General features: G+C 24.4%; 7 protein-coding genes across 7 annotated transcripts; 5 read left to right on the plus strand and 2 right to left on the minus strand.

Annotated features, from left to right (window-relative positions):
• Positions 1-1,065: 1,065 nt before the first annotated feature.
• On the plus strand, positions 1,066-2,509 carry OCT59_014595 (uncharacterized protein; the record flags this gene model as incomplete). The annotated part of the gene is made up of 5 exons (XM_025312289.2): positions 1,066-1,282; positions 1,384-1,533; positions 1,632-1,769; positions 1,843-2,047; positions 2,126-2,509. 5 exons carry the CDS (start codon positions 1,066-1,068, stop codon positions 2,343-2,345), a joined length of 930 nt encoding a protein of 309 aa, XP_025190147.1. The 3' UTR covers positions 2,346-2,509.
• A 3-nt stretch (positions 2,510-2,512) lies between these two features.
• On the plus strand, positions 2,513-3,366 carry OCT59_014596 (uncharacterized protein). The gene is made up of 2 exons (XM_025323730.2): positions 2,513-2,919; positions 3,010-3,366. Exons 1-2 carry the CDS (start codon positions 2,538-2,540, stop codon positions 3,096-3,098), a joined length of 471 nt encoding a protein of 156 aa, XP_025190146.2. The 5' UTR covers positions 2,513-2,537; the 3' UTR covers positions 3,099-3,366.
• OCT59_014597 (uncharacterized protein) lies at positions 3,109-4,869 on the minus strand (the record flags this gene model as incomplete). The annotated part of the gene is made up of 9 exons (XM_025312288.2): positions 3,109-3,281; positions 3,361-3,489; positions 3,566-3,685; positions 3,756-3,938; positions 4,004-4,111; positions 4,180-4,309; positions 4,376-4,483; positions 4,622-4,696; positions 4,780-4,869. 9 exons carry the CDS (start codon positions 4,867-4,869, stop codon positions 3,109-3,111), a joined length of 1,116 nt encoding a protein of 371 aa, XP_025190145.1.
• A 474-nt stretch (positions 4,870-5,343) lies between these two features.
• OCT59_014598 (uncharacterized protein) lies at positions 5,344-6,471 on the plus strand (the record flags this gene model as incomplete). Its single annotated transcript, XM_025312287.2, has 1 exon — positions 5,344-6,471. One exon carries the CDS (start codon positions 5,344-5,346, stop codon positions 6,337-6,339), a length of 996 nt encoding a protein of 331 aa, XP_025190144.1. The 3' UTR covers positions 6,340-6,471.
• A 373-nt stretch (positions 6,472-6,844) lies between these two features.
• On the plus strand, positions 6,845-7,807 carry OCT59_014599 (uncharacterized protein; the record flags this gene model as incomplete). The annotated part of the gene is made up of 4 exons (XM_066150131.1): positions 6,845-6,997; positions 7,093-7,472; positions 7,544-7,658; positions 7,736-7,807. 4 exons carry the CDS (start codon positions 6,845-6,847, stop codon positions 7,805-7,807), a joined length of 720 nt encoding a protein of 239 aa, XP_066002330.1.
• Positions 7,808-8,197: 390 nt separating this feature from the next.
• Positions 8,198-8,725, plus strand: OCT59_014600 (uncharacterized protein). The gene is made up of 2 exons (XM_025323729.2): positions 8,198-8,310; positions 8,397-8,725. The coding sequence occupies exons 1-2, from the start codon at positions 8,271-8,273 to the stop codon at positions 8,579-8,581; spliced, it is 225 nt and encodes a 74-aa protein (XP_025190142.1). The 5' UTR covers positions 8,198-8,270; the 3' UTR covers positions 8,582-8,725.
• An 881-nt stretch (positions 8,726-9,606) lies between these two features.
• Positions 9,607-10,215, minus strand: OCT59_014601 (uncharacterized protein). Its single transcript, XM_025308927.2, has 2 exons — positions 10,026-10,215; positions 9,607-9,958 (listed from the first exon to the last, which is right to left on the minus strand). Exons 1-2 carry the CDS (start codon positions 10,178-10,180, stop codon positions 9,898-9,900), a joined length of 216 nt encoding a protein of 71 aa, XP_025190140.1. The 5' UTR covers positions 10,181-10,215; the 3' UTR covers positions 9,607-9,897.
• Between the last annotated feature and the right edge of the window lie 5,495 nt (positions 10,216-15,710).

Below are 15,710 nucleotides of genomic sequence, written 5' to 3' on the forward strand. Positions count from 1 at the left end.
ATATTAGATACCTTATTCATCATATTTCATTCATTTTATTTTTATTTCTATATTTATTTTTTATTTTATTTTATTTATTTTTATTATTTTACCTTTTGTCTTTATTTTTATTTTTTACCATTATTTTTACCATTATTACCATTATTTCCATTATTTTTATTATTTTTATTTTTATCTTTTTTATTTTTATCTTTGTCTTTGTTTTTATCTTCACATTTTATTTTATCTTTTTTTTTCTTTTTGAACGAAAATGTTTTTTTTAACGAAATGTTTTTTTTAATGAAATGATTTTTTAACGTGTCATTTGCTCATCTACATTCTACATTATCTACATTATCTACATTATCTACATTATCTTTACATTCTTTACACGTCTCTGAATTTTTAAATTCTCTGAATTTTTAAATATTAAAAATTTTTTTCGATGATCAATATCAAAGCCCTATTAGCTCAGTTGGTTAGAGCGTCGTGCTAATAGGATCTGAATATCAGATTCAGTTACGCGAAGGTCATAAGTTCGAGCCTTATATGGGGCAACAAATTATTTTTAATTTTTTACGTAATTTTTTTCTTGATCACATGATATTTTTACTCTCACGTGTAAAAAAAATATATTATATTATATTTGTTATAGTAGAATTTGCATTAAAAAAAAGACGCGTTTTTCAAACATCTATTATAAGTCAATCATTATCTAATGCAAGAATGTAGTGCAAGCCAATTTAACACATTTTACACATTTACAACATTTACACAATTTTATATAATTTAACAGTATACTGTATGTATTAATGTATAACAAAAAAAAATGATTCTTTAAATCAATTTACTAAATTATGATAAAATTGATCAAAAATAGACAGTACCGTATTATCTTTTTAATCTGTTTATTATATAATTGAAAATTATGATTTTATTTAATTTATTTTTAATAAAAAAAAAAGTTCGATTAGTTCGATTAAAAATATTGTTGATCTAAAGATGATCGATCCAAAAATTCGACATCATCAACAACATACAGTAAATGCCACCAAAAAAAAAAATTTTTTTGTTCTTTTTTTTTAAATGTTTTCTTCACGCATTCACTTAAAACGCGCCTTTCAAATAACGACTAAAACTAACTATATATATAATAAAAGTTTACAAAGTCACTTTTCGACATATTTAAGGCTTCAACAAGCTAACACAACTGCAAATTTTTCAGAACAACATGAAACTAGTCAAGAACCCAGGACTCACTTTGGTTTCAAAAGTGTTCCAGAGAATATGAAAGAAACTTTGGGTGAATAAAAAATTCAACCTTTTTTTAAAGAGAAATTTAATATGTTTGTTATGAATTTTTCAAATAATCTTTTTCTTATATCAAATAATCATCATTAATAGTTGGAAAAGTTTTTGAAAATGTTGCAACAAAATATGATGTAATGAATGATGCAATGAGTTTAGGAGTTCATAGATTATGGAAAGATCATACTATCAGAACTATGGCTCCGGGACCTGGTACAAAACTATTGGATGTTGCTGGAGGAACAGGTAGATAATTATTACTTATTTACCTTGATAATTTTACCTAAATACTTAATATCGGTTAATTGATTCTTCATAGACTAATCGATTAATCTCTCTATCAGGTGATATCGCAATGGGATTTCTTAATTATTGTAAAGAAATTCATGGAGATACTAGCGCAAAAGTTACGTTATTGGATATTAATCCTAAAATGCTAGAAGTTGGTAAACAACGATTTTTAAAAACTCCATATCATAATTGTAGGTATTTTTTTTTAATTCCTATGTATGTATCTATTTTTGAATTTAAAGTTTTATTTCCTTCAATTTATAGCATCGCAAGTAACATTCGAAGTAGGAAACGCGGAAGATCTTTCATCAATTCCATCAAATTCGTATGATGTATATACAATAGCATTCGGTATTCGTAATTGCACTCATATAGACCGTGTATTACACGAAGCTTTTAGAGTTTTAAAACCTGGTGGAAGATTTATGTGTTTGGAATTCGGTAAGGTCCGAAACCCTTTAGTCTCATCGTAAGTTAAATCTATCTTTTAATAAAAATAATTTTCATTAATCGAAAGAAAGAACTAATTATATCGCGGCGTATTTAGGATATATAATTTATATTCCTTTCAGATAATTCCGTTAATTGGTCAAATAATTGCTTCGGATAAAGATTCTTATCAATATTTAGTAGAAAGCATTCGTCAATTTCCTTCACAAGAGCAATTTGCGGAAATGATAATGAACGCGGGATTTACCATTGTAGGTGATGGATGGGAAGATTTAACTTTTGGAATTGCTGCATTACATTCTGGATTTAAACTTTAAATTGGTTGGATATTCAATTGATGTTCGGAATTCAAAATACAAAATTCAATATCGTATATTACCTGTTAAGACGCGGTCAATCACGTGTCCGATTAAAATTTTTTTTGTTACACAAGATTGATTGAATTAATAAAAAGGAAATATTTGAAATATTTTTTTTTTTTTCAAATCTTCATATTTCACTAATATAATATGTCTTCACGTTTATTTATTAAATTATTAAACATTTCACCAAAATATACTTCTACTTATCCCATATTTTCATCCAGAATTAATTCTTTCAAACCTACTTTTCTTGTAAAAAGACCTTATTCTTCTGACATGTATTTATCTTCCTCAAATACTCCTAATGAAGAATCGACATTAAAAAAATATTCTCCTTATATTTATTCATATTTTATTTGGGTTACATTCGGTTCAATGTTATTACATTTAAAATGGTCTAAAATGAATCATATTGAATATAAAGAAAAAATGCAATTAAAGATTTCAAAGCTTGAAGAAACGATTGACATTTTAGAAAATGGTGAAAAAATAAATAATAATTTATTACGTACGAAACATACAGATGATGGTAATTTTTTAATTTTATTATTATTATTATTATTATTTTTTACGCGATTGAAAAGTTTAATTAATTGAAATATTAAATATATACCTATAGAATTACACAATAAATCAGAACTAGATAAACAAAAAGATACCATAACAGAAGGATTTCAGACAACTAAGTCTTCAATTAAATGGATATAAAAATTGATCATTATGTATCTAATTCCATCGCATTTTCATTGTTTTGACTTGTTTCAGTTTCTTCCTTCTCTTTTAATTTTATATCTAATGCTTTTAAAAGCATCGTACATTTAGATGATAAAATTTGTAAGGAATCAAAAACAATTTTTTCCGATTCTAGAATGCCCGTAGATTCAACTCTGACTATAAATGTTAACAATTATTAATAATAGAAAATTAATGTAAAATTTTAAAAAATCAAATAAATAGGAAAAATCTTTACAAATGAAGTGATCCCGTATCCGTGTTAGTTGCACTTTGTCTTCAAATTCCTTGTGCCGTAATACTTCTCGACTGACCGTGTCAAGTCGTGGATTTACAACTTTTGCAACCTTTTTTGATTCCCCATCAACTGATAAAAAAAAACAAAAAGTTTTGTTTAATCTTAGAATGTAAATGTTAAATTTAAGAATGTATGGAATATTTACCCGTTTTATTCTCAACCTCAACGACACCCGGGGCAAAACAAGAAGCAAATTTATCTGCCAGGTCTCCAGTAATTTCCTCCTTTAATATTATATCTGGCATTAACCGGTACGATGCGGTTGCTGAATGATTGATGAAAAATGATTATCATTTAATCCATAAATATACTTAGAATCTGAAGTAAATATTTACCAGCTGGAGACCATTTTGCATGTTCTTTGCCACATCCTTTTTCACAATGTGCTTCCAATTCTATCTTTTGACCCGGTCTCATTTGTGCTATAAGAATATCATCATGAACAGGTCTAATGGGAGAATCTTTGAACCTTTCAGCCTGATCACCCTTAGGTTCCCATATAAGAGCTGCGGAATAAACTATGAAAAAACCGCGTCAATAATATGAAATAATTCTGTATTGTCAAGTAATAAATAATAAATACCATTGTGATTTATATACTCTGCCTCATCTGCTGAAGCTTTAGGATTGCGCTTACATTCTTGTTTCAGTTTGAAAACAATTGTATTTTGATCTGTGGGATGCTCAGTTGCTGTAAATTGAAAATTTACGAATCGTGAATAAGTTATAATTAAAAATAAGAGATGCGTGATAAATTACATTGTTTAAAGTCAAATTCGTCAGGATCAGCTTTGATTGGAATCAAACCCAACCGATGTGCCAAGACTTCATCCTGTACTATTGATGTATTATCATAAATAAACACCTTTTCGATTGCCATAGTAGGGACCTAAATTTTTAAAGCAGATTTTGTTAATATAATATCAATTTCTAAAATTGATAAAACAAAACGTACCTCCGCGATCATAATTCTTCTCAACGCGTTCGCTATTGACGCATCAACTCCAATTATATCAAATTCCATATCATATTGAGATTTTTTTTCAATAGCAATTATTATTTTCTAATAATGAATTTGAAGTAAATAAAAATAAAATTATAAATGTATAGTTCCGAACTAATTCAAATTAGAAGTTGACAGACTTTGGTTATCAAAAGAAAAAAAAAAGAGAAAAAAAAATTACTGAAGCATTTAGTATACATTTCTTAATCTTTCTACTAAATCATGATCGGGATATCGATTACTAGTATGAAAGGGAAAGTCACTAGAAGATATCTTAAATGAATTAAGAAAAAATTAGTTTATTTAAAAAAAAATATATGAATTTTATTATTCAAATTAATCAAATCTATATTTACACTAGAAACATGGTCACGTTCTACCACAACCCTTGTTTGGAGTATCTCCAAATGATCTCGAGCCTTGGATGCTTGCTTTGATTTTTTCATTTTTGAAACTTCCCGAAAAGTTTTCTTTTTCGCGTTATCAGAACAAGGGAAAAAAAAACTTTAATAATCACCAGCAATGATTTGTTGTGACATGTGATAATGATACTAAATTTAGACCGAGTAAAATCAAACAAACATCAACGTGGGATACTGCATTGCATTACGTTTTGATTACACAACATCTATATATTTATTCTCATGGATAACCCGAAGACTCAACAAAAGTTTTCTCCCGAATTAATTTAATCAAATAAATTTTTTTTAAAAAAAATTTAATGTTCCAAGTAAATACAAGAACGATTATATAAATTCTTTGATTAAATATTTTTTTATATCTTTATTCAAATTTTTTATTTTTTTAAAAAAAGGTATGTTTTTATATTTTACGCGTAATAAAGGTTATTTCGTTTTATTCAATAAAAATTATTAATCAAGTTATGATTTTTTTATCAAACAAAAGTTAATTTAAAAACAATGAAGGTCCTCATTTGTGGTGGAGCTGGTTATATTGGTTCTCATATTGTTCGTGAATTTACCTCTTTATCTGGTTATGAGATTGTTATTGTTGATAATCTTTCTAAAGGTCATGTAGAATCCATCCCTAAAGGCGTAACCTTTGAAGAAGCGGATATTTGTGATAAAAAGTCAATTGAAGCTGTCTTCGAAAAACATAAACCTGGAGCTGTGATGCACTTCTGTGCTTCTATTGAAGTTGGAGAAAGTGTTATCGATCCTTTAAAATATTACGAAAATAATGTCACTGGAACTATTTATTTATTGCAAACTATGCAAAAATATAAAGTAAAATATTTTATCTTTTCTTCTACCGCTGCTATCTTTGGTAATCCTGAAACGACTCCTATAGCAGATGATGCTAAATCTGTTCCGATTAATCCTTACGGTGATAGTAAACTTACCGTAGAAAAAATTCTTGGTTGGTGTGAGAATGCTTTTGATATTAGATATGTTTGTCTTCGATATTTTAACGCTTGTGGAGCTCATGAAAGTGGTGAAATCGGTGAAGATCACAACCCAGAAACTCATTTGATTCCTCTCATACTTCAAGTGGCTCTTGGACGTAGACCTCAAATTAAGATTTATGGGAACGATTATGATACTAGAGATGGAACTTGTATTAGAGATTATATACATGTCACAGATTTAGCTCATGCGCATATTAAAGCTCTCGAATATCTTGTGAAAGAAAATAAATCTCAAAAATTTAATTTAGGTTCAGGTGAAGGATATTCTGTTAAAGAAGTAATTGAAGCTGCTAGAAAAGTTACAGGACATCCAATTCCTGCCGTAGTTGAAGGTCGTAGACCTGGTGATCCGGCTGTATTAATTGCTGGCTCGAAGCGAGCTGAAGAAATACTTGGATGGACAAGAAAATATAAGAATGTTGAAGATATTGTTGCTTCCGCATGGAAATATCATCAAGCGTATCCTCATGGATATGCTCCAAAGTAATTTTTATTGGTCATGGATAGATTTAGTTTTATTTTAATTTTCATGTCAAAATTTTTATTATTAATATAAAAACTCCTTATTAGTTAATAAATTTAAGTATTCTCTTTACCTGAGAGTTTTCCGTTTTCAAGTAACCGGTATAATATCCAACTAATCAAAGCTTGTAAATTTGCTTATTTATATGTTTTTTTTTGTTTTTTTTTGCACTGAACGGAATGAATGTTATTGAAAACGAAATTACGTTAAAATCACAGATAAACTTTACCGTTTTTCTTCTCTCTCTCTTTTTTTTTCTTTGATCCGATAAAACACCTTTATAAAGGTAAAATGAATTTATTGAAGTTTATATCAAGTAAAGTTTTCAAGTCGCTAAGATAGTTTTACATATAATTCTTTAGTAATTTTACAATCGCGTTTAGGTAAAACGTGATTGAATTGCCAGTTTAGCAAAATAGGGTCAGAAATCAGTTCGTTAATTTACACTAAACCTAGTGCGATTTCCAAGATGGTACAACAAGATGAACAGGGCAATAGTATCGAGTCAAAAATTCAAAATGTAACTCCAACATTACCACACCTTGTCGACCTTACTTCCAAATGTGTTTTGATTAAACAATTAACAACAGAAATACTGCAAAAAGCGGAAAAAGATTTAAATGTAAGAATATTAAATAATAATTAATTTTTATTTTATTTTTATTTTATGAATCATTTTATTAAATATTATAATATTATATGAAAAAAAAAACAAAGTTTTTAACAGATCCATCAGCAGAAGGAATGAAATCGCAACTTGCTAATTCATTTATACAACTTAGATTACTTAATCGTAAATCTAACTTGGAAAAGAATGCGGGAAAGTTAGCAACACAGGAAGCAAAATTAGCTATGGATCGAATTCATTTACAATTACAAGATCTAAATTATATGAAAAATTATCTTCAAAGAGAAATTCGCAAGTGTCGTTCATTTAGATCCATTTATCAAAAAGTTCCCCTCCTATCGGAAGAGGAATTTTTAGCAAATGCACCTGAGGAGTTAAAAACACAATTACCTGAAGGAACTACGGAAAGACAACAACATCATCATAGGATGCTTCAACGATTGAATTATGAAAAAGAAGAACGATTAAGGTAGGAAAAATAAATTATAATAAATAAATAAACGGAAAATAATTAAAATATACGTTAATTGATAATTTTAGATTACAAGAAGTTGTACATAATAAATTAAAAAGAAAGATGGAACTAGGAGATAGTATACTGGCCAAGAAAACGAAGATTGAACAAATTAACAAAGAATTTGAGACTTTTTTAAAGGTAAAGAAAAAGAATTAGTTACTCGTATATGAAAAAATAACTTTTTTTTTGACTTTTTTTTTATACTCTATATTCAGGAAGCAACTCCTCTCAAGAAATTGTTAGTCACAGAAGAAGAGACCGAGACAAAAATGGAGACTGAACAGTAATCACAAAATATTTAATTATTGCACAATTGTGGTGTATATACTGAATTCTTTTTATTTTATTTATAAAAAAAAAAAAAAAATAGAACAATTATTAGAAAATGTTGGAAGAATAAAGATGGTGTAATGTATTTTTTATTAAATTAGATTTTCAGAAATTATTATTCTCTGATTTTATATAATTAAATAGTATTTAATTATAAAAAAAAAAATTTTTTTATTCTAATAGCAAATAATAAATTATTAAAACATGCAACACATGCAACTCAAATCATCCGATAATACATCACGTCAGATTACACACTAAAATTGTGGCGTGACTAGTGAAAATGTAGATCTAGAGAATTTTCTGTCGATAAAGACAAAATCATTTTTATCTATTATTTCACACATATATAAAGACCTCAATTCGCATGCCCATCAGGCCATCAGTAAATTTATCGTCTAAAAAAAAAAGAAATTAAACATGCTAAATTTTGCTACCATAAATTCAACACCGCCAAGAGGTCTTTTATAATTCATATAATCGTTTGAATGTTTGAATGTAATGAAGTAATGAAATTAACGACTGATAGATTTTTATTTCCACTAGGGATTATAATGACTAGCTGTGCTGCATTAATAAGTTTTGGAATTGCCGCACATTATAATAGTCAACGAATAAAAGAGGGCAATGAAATGCCGCAAATAATTCCTCAGATTCTTCATCGTGTCGATTGGAGATATTTAAATCCTTCCTCATCAAATAAAAAATCTCATATAGTGATGGTTGTATAAGCTTTTCGTTTGTTTTATCTTCGTTCAAGAGTATTAGTATTAGTTACTTTTTAGTTTCTATTTTTGTATTTTTGTATTTTTGTATTCTTTGTATTATTATTTATTTATAAATAAATAACCACGAGATATTTATTTAAATCATCATATCATAACTAAATTCAGTTACAAATTTTTGTCATGATAACCGTGTGAGCCATGATTCAATTTTTATGGAAATGATAAGGAATCAGTCCCTGGATGCATAGATAGAGTTTGTAATTGAATTTTCTACTTACAGTACTCGTAATGATATCAATTAAGTCATGTTCCCCAAAATCTTAATATATCGGGATCCTTAATGATAAGCACACGCGAAAATTATACACGAGAAAAAAAATTTCTTGTTTTACAAATAAATATATTAAATAAGTAATTTTATTGAGTGAAAGAAAGATATCAGATATACAAAATACAGGATATATATGTCACATGATTTATAATTATGATGTACAATGACGTGAAATATAATTCTAAAGTTTTAACGTAAGAAAGAAAGAATGAATTTAATATATTCTTGGACCGCCATAATATGATGGATATCTACGAAGATTGCGATCATTTTGTAATTTATAGGCGGTTTGACCGATTCCGTAACATACTGCGAATGTGAGGACCGCTCCTAGTGGGTAAACCTCTACCGGTATTGAACGTAAGAAGAAACGTACGCCTCGTGTGCCAGTAATCATTTTTTATGATAGTGTGATAACTGTAATTTTGTAATTTATTGAATTTATTAATATGCGTATATTACACGTATACGAATTTACGAATTATATATATATATTTGTGATTTGCAAGACGAGTAATTAAGCGGAAAATGATTATATTACGGAATCTGGGTTTTTTCCGTTATTCAGGTTTTATAACTTTTCCTTTGGAAACTCTTGGTTGGAAGGTCGATATTTATAACAGAAATTAAAAATCTTCACACCACTAACTTTGGCCGTAAATTTATCGTTAAGGTAATCAGCCCACTTTCAAAGAATAACATCACACCATTGCCATATAAGGCCAATTTTATTTTTTGTAAATCATACGATTATTTTTTATTCAATTCTTATTTACGCCAAAAATTATGACCACACCATTTACTTGTCAAATGGTTTTATTGAAAAATAAATGTTAAGAATTCGATGATAGAGTTAATACATCAATTGAAAAAAAAAAAATAAATAATACTAATACTAAAATATACTAAATAAGGGTATGATATTTTCATGCGACGTAACAGATGTCATAACAGATGCATCATAGGATATTTGATGAAATCATTTAAATCATTTCGAACCGCAGTTACATGCTCCTGGAGAACACTTGCATTCGCTGCAAGTACAAGATCTACAAGAATTTTAGATAGTATATTAATTTTTTGCGATGAAATCAAAAAAGTTTTTCTAACACATACTTATTTCCACATGCTTTATGAGTTTCGCCACTCTTGGAGTCTTTTGTTTCGGTAGCTTTAGTGGTAGTAGTAGAAGATTTACCGCAGGTACAAACACCTGTACATTGACAACTATCTCCACATTGACAGTTAATTTGATCTCCTTTTGTAGACATTATGCTTTTTTTTTATTTGGGATTTTTTTTTTTCAGAAAAAGAGAAAAGTGTAGGTCTTATTTATATTCGAATGTTTTACATGAGATTTTACGCCTGAAAGCGTGAGAAGATTTTGCCACTAGCAGAATTAGTTTTCGTCACAATAGTTATGCCATCTTTTACGCCTGGAAGCGTGAGATGCTTTTGCCATTGGCAGAATTTTTTTTAAATTTCGTCGCAATGGTTTAGCGTGAGAGGATTTTGCTATTGCAGAATTTTTTTTAAATTTCGTCACAATAGTTTACGCCTGGAAGCGGGAGAGGAATTTGCCATTGGCAGAATTTTTTTTATATTTCGCCAATGCAATCTTTTTTTTAATAATGTATGATTCATGTTGATAAAGCCACATATTATTGTTAGGACTTTTTTTTTCATGTGACGCCGTTTCCTGCGGCGTATATAATCAATCCAATGATAAATAATAACATCATAATGATGCATTTTTTACTTGATAAAGATAAATTAAAAGAACTTCTAGAAATTTTTTTTAAACCTAATAACAAACCTGACCAAAATTAAACAAGTAAATATTTTTTATTAATTAATAAAAAAATATTATTTAGGATTTAAATCTCTTAATTTTTTATTAAATATTTAATTCTTTAATTTAATAAAAAAAGGAAAAAGTGTTTAAAAAAATTATTTTAAACTTTTATTAAAAACTTTCTTTAGTAGTAATATTAAGCATAAATATCAATATCATAAGTTAGTACCTCTATGTCATAATACCCGGGTATTTTACTAGCTAAAAACATTTTCTTCTAACTTAAAATCCGGGTACAATATATAAAAGTTTTTGTATAAGACCCGGGGTACATGTATATCATATTAAACCACAAGATTTTATGTAACATGTGTATTTTTTTTGCTATAATAAAACATGAAAAGCTTAAAATGGTAACTTTTCCTTTTATAACTTTATATTTTTACACTTTTCACATTGCTTTTTTATTATAATATATTTAACAATTAGAAGCATTTTATATAATAACCTGAGTTTAAAGTATGTATGTTATTATTTGTTATTTCATTTATTTATTCTTTATTATTAATTCCAATCTTGTAATATATTTAACTTTTCATCATTATCTTTGAATTATTAATACTCTTTATTTTATTAAAATCAAAAATTAAATTGTCTTCTGTTCTATCAGTAGCATTTGAGATGCTGTAATATTTAAACAAATATCTAATTATATCAGGATCCCAATTTTTGTTATATATCCATACGTTTTTTAATTGCTTTTATATTTTACTAAGAAATAATAGATATAATAAATAAGGACCAAAGAGACAGTACTTTCTTTTATTCAACTTGCAATAAAAGAGTAAAAGGCCTTTTAATTTTTCCAGATGGAATATAATCCTTAATAGCTTATCCAATTATTATAAAAATGTTATACCTATTTTATTATTTTAATACTACAATTTTTATTAATATATCAAAAAATCTACATTCAAATGTTTTAATAATAATAAATATAATTACTTTAACTTTAAAAGATTTGTTTAATAATATGCCAAAAGGTTGCAAATGAAAGGTTAATCCTTCTGAAATTACAGTTATATTTGTTTTCTTTTCATAAAATCTTTCAGTTTTATTATATGCAGTAAAAAAATCTAATATTAAAAGAGAGATTTTGGGTTATTATTTCATCTTGTATATTGTATCCAAACATTTTCTATCTATCAAACTATTTTTTTTCATTCATCCATTTTTTTTTATTAGCACAAATAATTACTCTATTAGAAAACTCTTTTTACAAGTTTAAAAATAATTAGTAATGGTAATTCTTCTGTATAATTTAAAAATAATAAATTAATATATTCATAATTTATTAATAAAATAAAAATAGTTTTGGTACTATATTGCTTAATTATTGTATTATCTGATGATATTTTTTATGCTTATGTATTTTTATAGTTTATTTATACCTTTCATTCTTTTCTATTACTAGACAATAGACATTAGTCTTTATAAGATAAAAGAGTTATTTCACATATTATATAAATATTGTGATTTTCATAACTGTACTGTAAAAATCATTAATATTTATCATAACTTTCTGTAAAAAATTATTACAAATTAAATGCCATTAAAATTTTATCCATATTAGTAATTAAAGATAATAGGTACTAATATTCTCTTCTATAATAAAAAATATAAAATAAAAAAATTACTCTATTATTTAATTTAATTATTTGAAAGCCTTTGGAAAATTGATATGAAACTATTAATTAAAAATTAAGCCTTTGTTTAAATTATATAATATATTATTATTTTTAATTGCTTTTGAGTTACTTTAAATCACTTTATAAATTCAGTACTTCAGCAGGATTTTACTTTATTACTAAAATATATTACCAGTAGAATAATAATGTAACATAAAATTTCCTTTTATAGGATTTTTAATAAGTTTTATATGTAAATCTCACTTTATATTATAAAGTAACTTACCTTAATAGTAAGCGGATTCTACTTTAGCTTCAAGTTTAAGATATTACTTTTATTAAATTTTTAAATATAAGGAATTATTTTAAAAATAGTTTTTTATTATTGAAATTAATTATAAAATTATTTTAATTTAATAAACTTAATTTTAAATTTTTCTGCTATTGACTATTTACTATAATTTTATTCATAATATAAAATAACTATTAACTTTTTTTATACTGACCATTAATATCTTTTCTTATCTGTAATTCTAACAAACTTTGAATAACACTGTTAATAGCAGATAGAGATTGAAGTTAATAAATTTTGAATAGAAATTATTGAAAAAAATTAAGGATTTATTATATATAAAATTTTATTATTCATAAATTTATATATAATTGTTTTATCGATTTTTATTAACAATTATATTAGATATTAGATAATTTTTTATGTTAATACTGAATTATATATTATAAATAATAGTATTTAAAATTTTAGCTATAATTAAACATAAAATTTTCAGTCTTAATGTGCTTTTATTGACTAAGTAAATTAATTAGTTTATCACATTTTTAAATATATAATGCTAAAATTTCAATATACTCAAATTTATATTGGTAGAAATTTCCTTCTTTAAAATATGCAGTTATTATCTAACGTAAATTGATATCTGACGCATAACATATATATTTCTGAGTTTTATTTTAATGATAGTAAAATTGCATTTTTAACTGTAATATTGATAGAATTATGACATAAAATATATTTTTACTTTGGTTAAAGATGTAATATGTAATTATTTTTAGAAAGTTGTAAGATTGCAACTATTACAACATACATACAATACTTTTGTTATAATTACAACACAATATTATAATTATTATATAGTATTATAATTAATTACTACTAGTATTGTAATTATTATATAGTATTATAATTTAATATTTTCAATTATATAAATATATATTATAATATATTAATCATTTCTTTTTATGATGATATTTATTTTATAAAAACTTATTTTCGTAATTTTTATTTTCAAAAAAAAAATTTTTAAATAATCATAAGTGTTGTAATATTATAATACTTTAACTTTAAAAGTAGTAATAGATTGCAACCCTTACTATTACAACACAAGGTAGTAATTATCAATTACATACTACATCTTTAACTTTGGTATTTAAAGTTTATTGTAAATTGTAGTATTATTTAAGAATCCTAATTACTAAATATAATAATATTATATAAAATGTTTTTTTTGTTTTAGAATTTAAAAAAAATTCAAAGAAATATTAATTTCTTTACTTAAAAAAAAAAAGATATAAATGTTAATTAATATTTATCAATAAATTAATTAAAAAAAAATAATTTTGAAAATTTTACTTTTAAATGGATTTAAAAGTTAAAACATATCTTTAATATTCTGGATCTAAAAAAAATAAATAATAAATATTCAATAACGTTCACTAAATATAAATATAAAAAATAAAATTCAAAGATTTATCTTTAAAATAAGAATCTAAAGTTGTTTTTTAATATCTAAAATCTAAAAATAATAAAAACAAATGTTAGTGATATTCATTAAAATTAAAATATAAATTAAAAAAAAATCAAAGATTTTACTTTTGAAAATAAGTCCAAAATTATTCTTTAACATTTAAGATTTAAAAATAATAAAAATAAATGTTAGTAATATTTATTACTAAATATAAAAAAAAATAAATTTGAAGGTTTTACCTTTGAAAATTGGTCTAAAGCTATTTTTTAACGTTTAAAACATAAAAATAAATGTTAAGATTATGCATTAACTAAAGTATAAAAAAATTATAAAAAAAAATCTAAAGATTTTTACTTTTAAAATAAAAGTTTAAAATCATTCTTCAGTATTTAAAATTTAAGAAAAATAAAAAAATGAACATTAATACTTGGTTCACCTTACACATATATATGTAGAGAGCACTTTTAAAAAGTATCAAAAAAAAAAAATGAATATTAATACTATTCGTTAAATAAAAATATAAAATAAGCCTGAAGTTATTTTTTAGCTTTTAAAACTTAAAAAAAAAGAATAAATAAAAATAAAATAAAAATTTTAAAGTTTATTTTCAAAATGTCTAAAAGAAGATAGAAATAAAAAGTCCAGAATTTCAAAACTTTTAATTTAATTTAATATCATTGCATATTGTAGATTATGTGCTAACCATTAGATGAATTTTGTCAATTTTAAAAAAAACTCCTTTTTTTTAGAATTCCAATTTGAGGATCGATAAATGGACACATTTTAATAATTATACATAGATTTAATTAATTAAAGTCAAGAATTTTTTTGAGATCTTCAGATTCTACTCTAATGTATAATATAATAAAATTAAAATCTAATTCAATTATAAAATGGAAAAGAAATTCAACTCAGATCAAAAATTTATCTGATTAGATAAAAAATTCAATTCAAATCAAATTTTTCTCTTTTTTTTATTATTAACAATACTCTTAAATTTACTATATTATGTATTGAAATATGGTCTTAATGTATTTAAAAAAAAAATCATTACCTTTATTAATTAAATCCACATGCAAATTGCCAAAATATTTCATCTATCGATTCTTAGATTGAAACTCTATTTTTTTAAAAAAAAATTTAAATACTTTTAAAGTTCAAAGCTTATTAAATAAAAACACTAAAAAATATTGATTAATTTTTTTCTTTAGTATCTTTATAATAGTTTAAAAAAGAAATAATTTTTCTTATAATACTTTGAAAAATAAATTTTTTTTTATTACTTTTTAAAGTATTGTAAAAAAAAAAGTTTTTTAAAAAAGTTTGTTAAAATAAATAATACAAAGTTTATTAAAATAAAAAAAAATAAGTTTTCTGATGAATTTTATTTTATTTTTTTTGTTAATTTTATTATAACAGTATAAAATTTTACTTAGTTGAAAGGAAGTTAGATTTAAATTATATAAATAAAGTATTATTTATATTATTTTAAATTTTTAATAAAATTTATATTTTTTAACTGAATATTTAAATAATCATGTATTTTTCCTAAAAA

Source organism: Rhizophagus irregularis, chromosome 22 (assembly GCF_026210795.1).
Source record: "Rhizophagus irregularis chromosome 22, complete sequence".
In the NCBI taxonomy this organism is placed as follows: Eukaryota; Fungi; Glomeromycota; class Glomeromycetes; order Glomerales; family Glomeraceae; genus Rhizophagus; species Rhizophagus irregularis.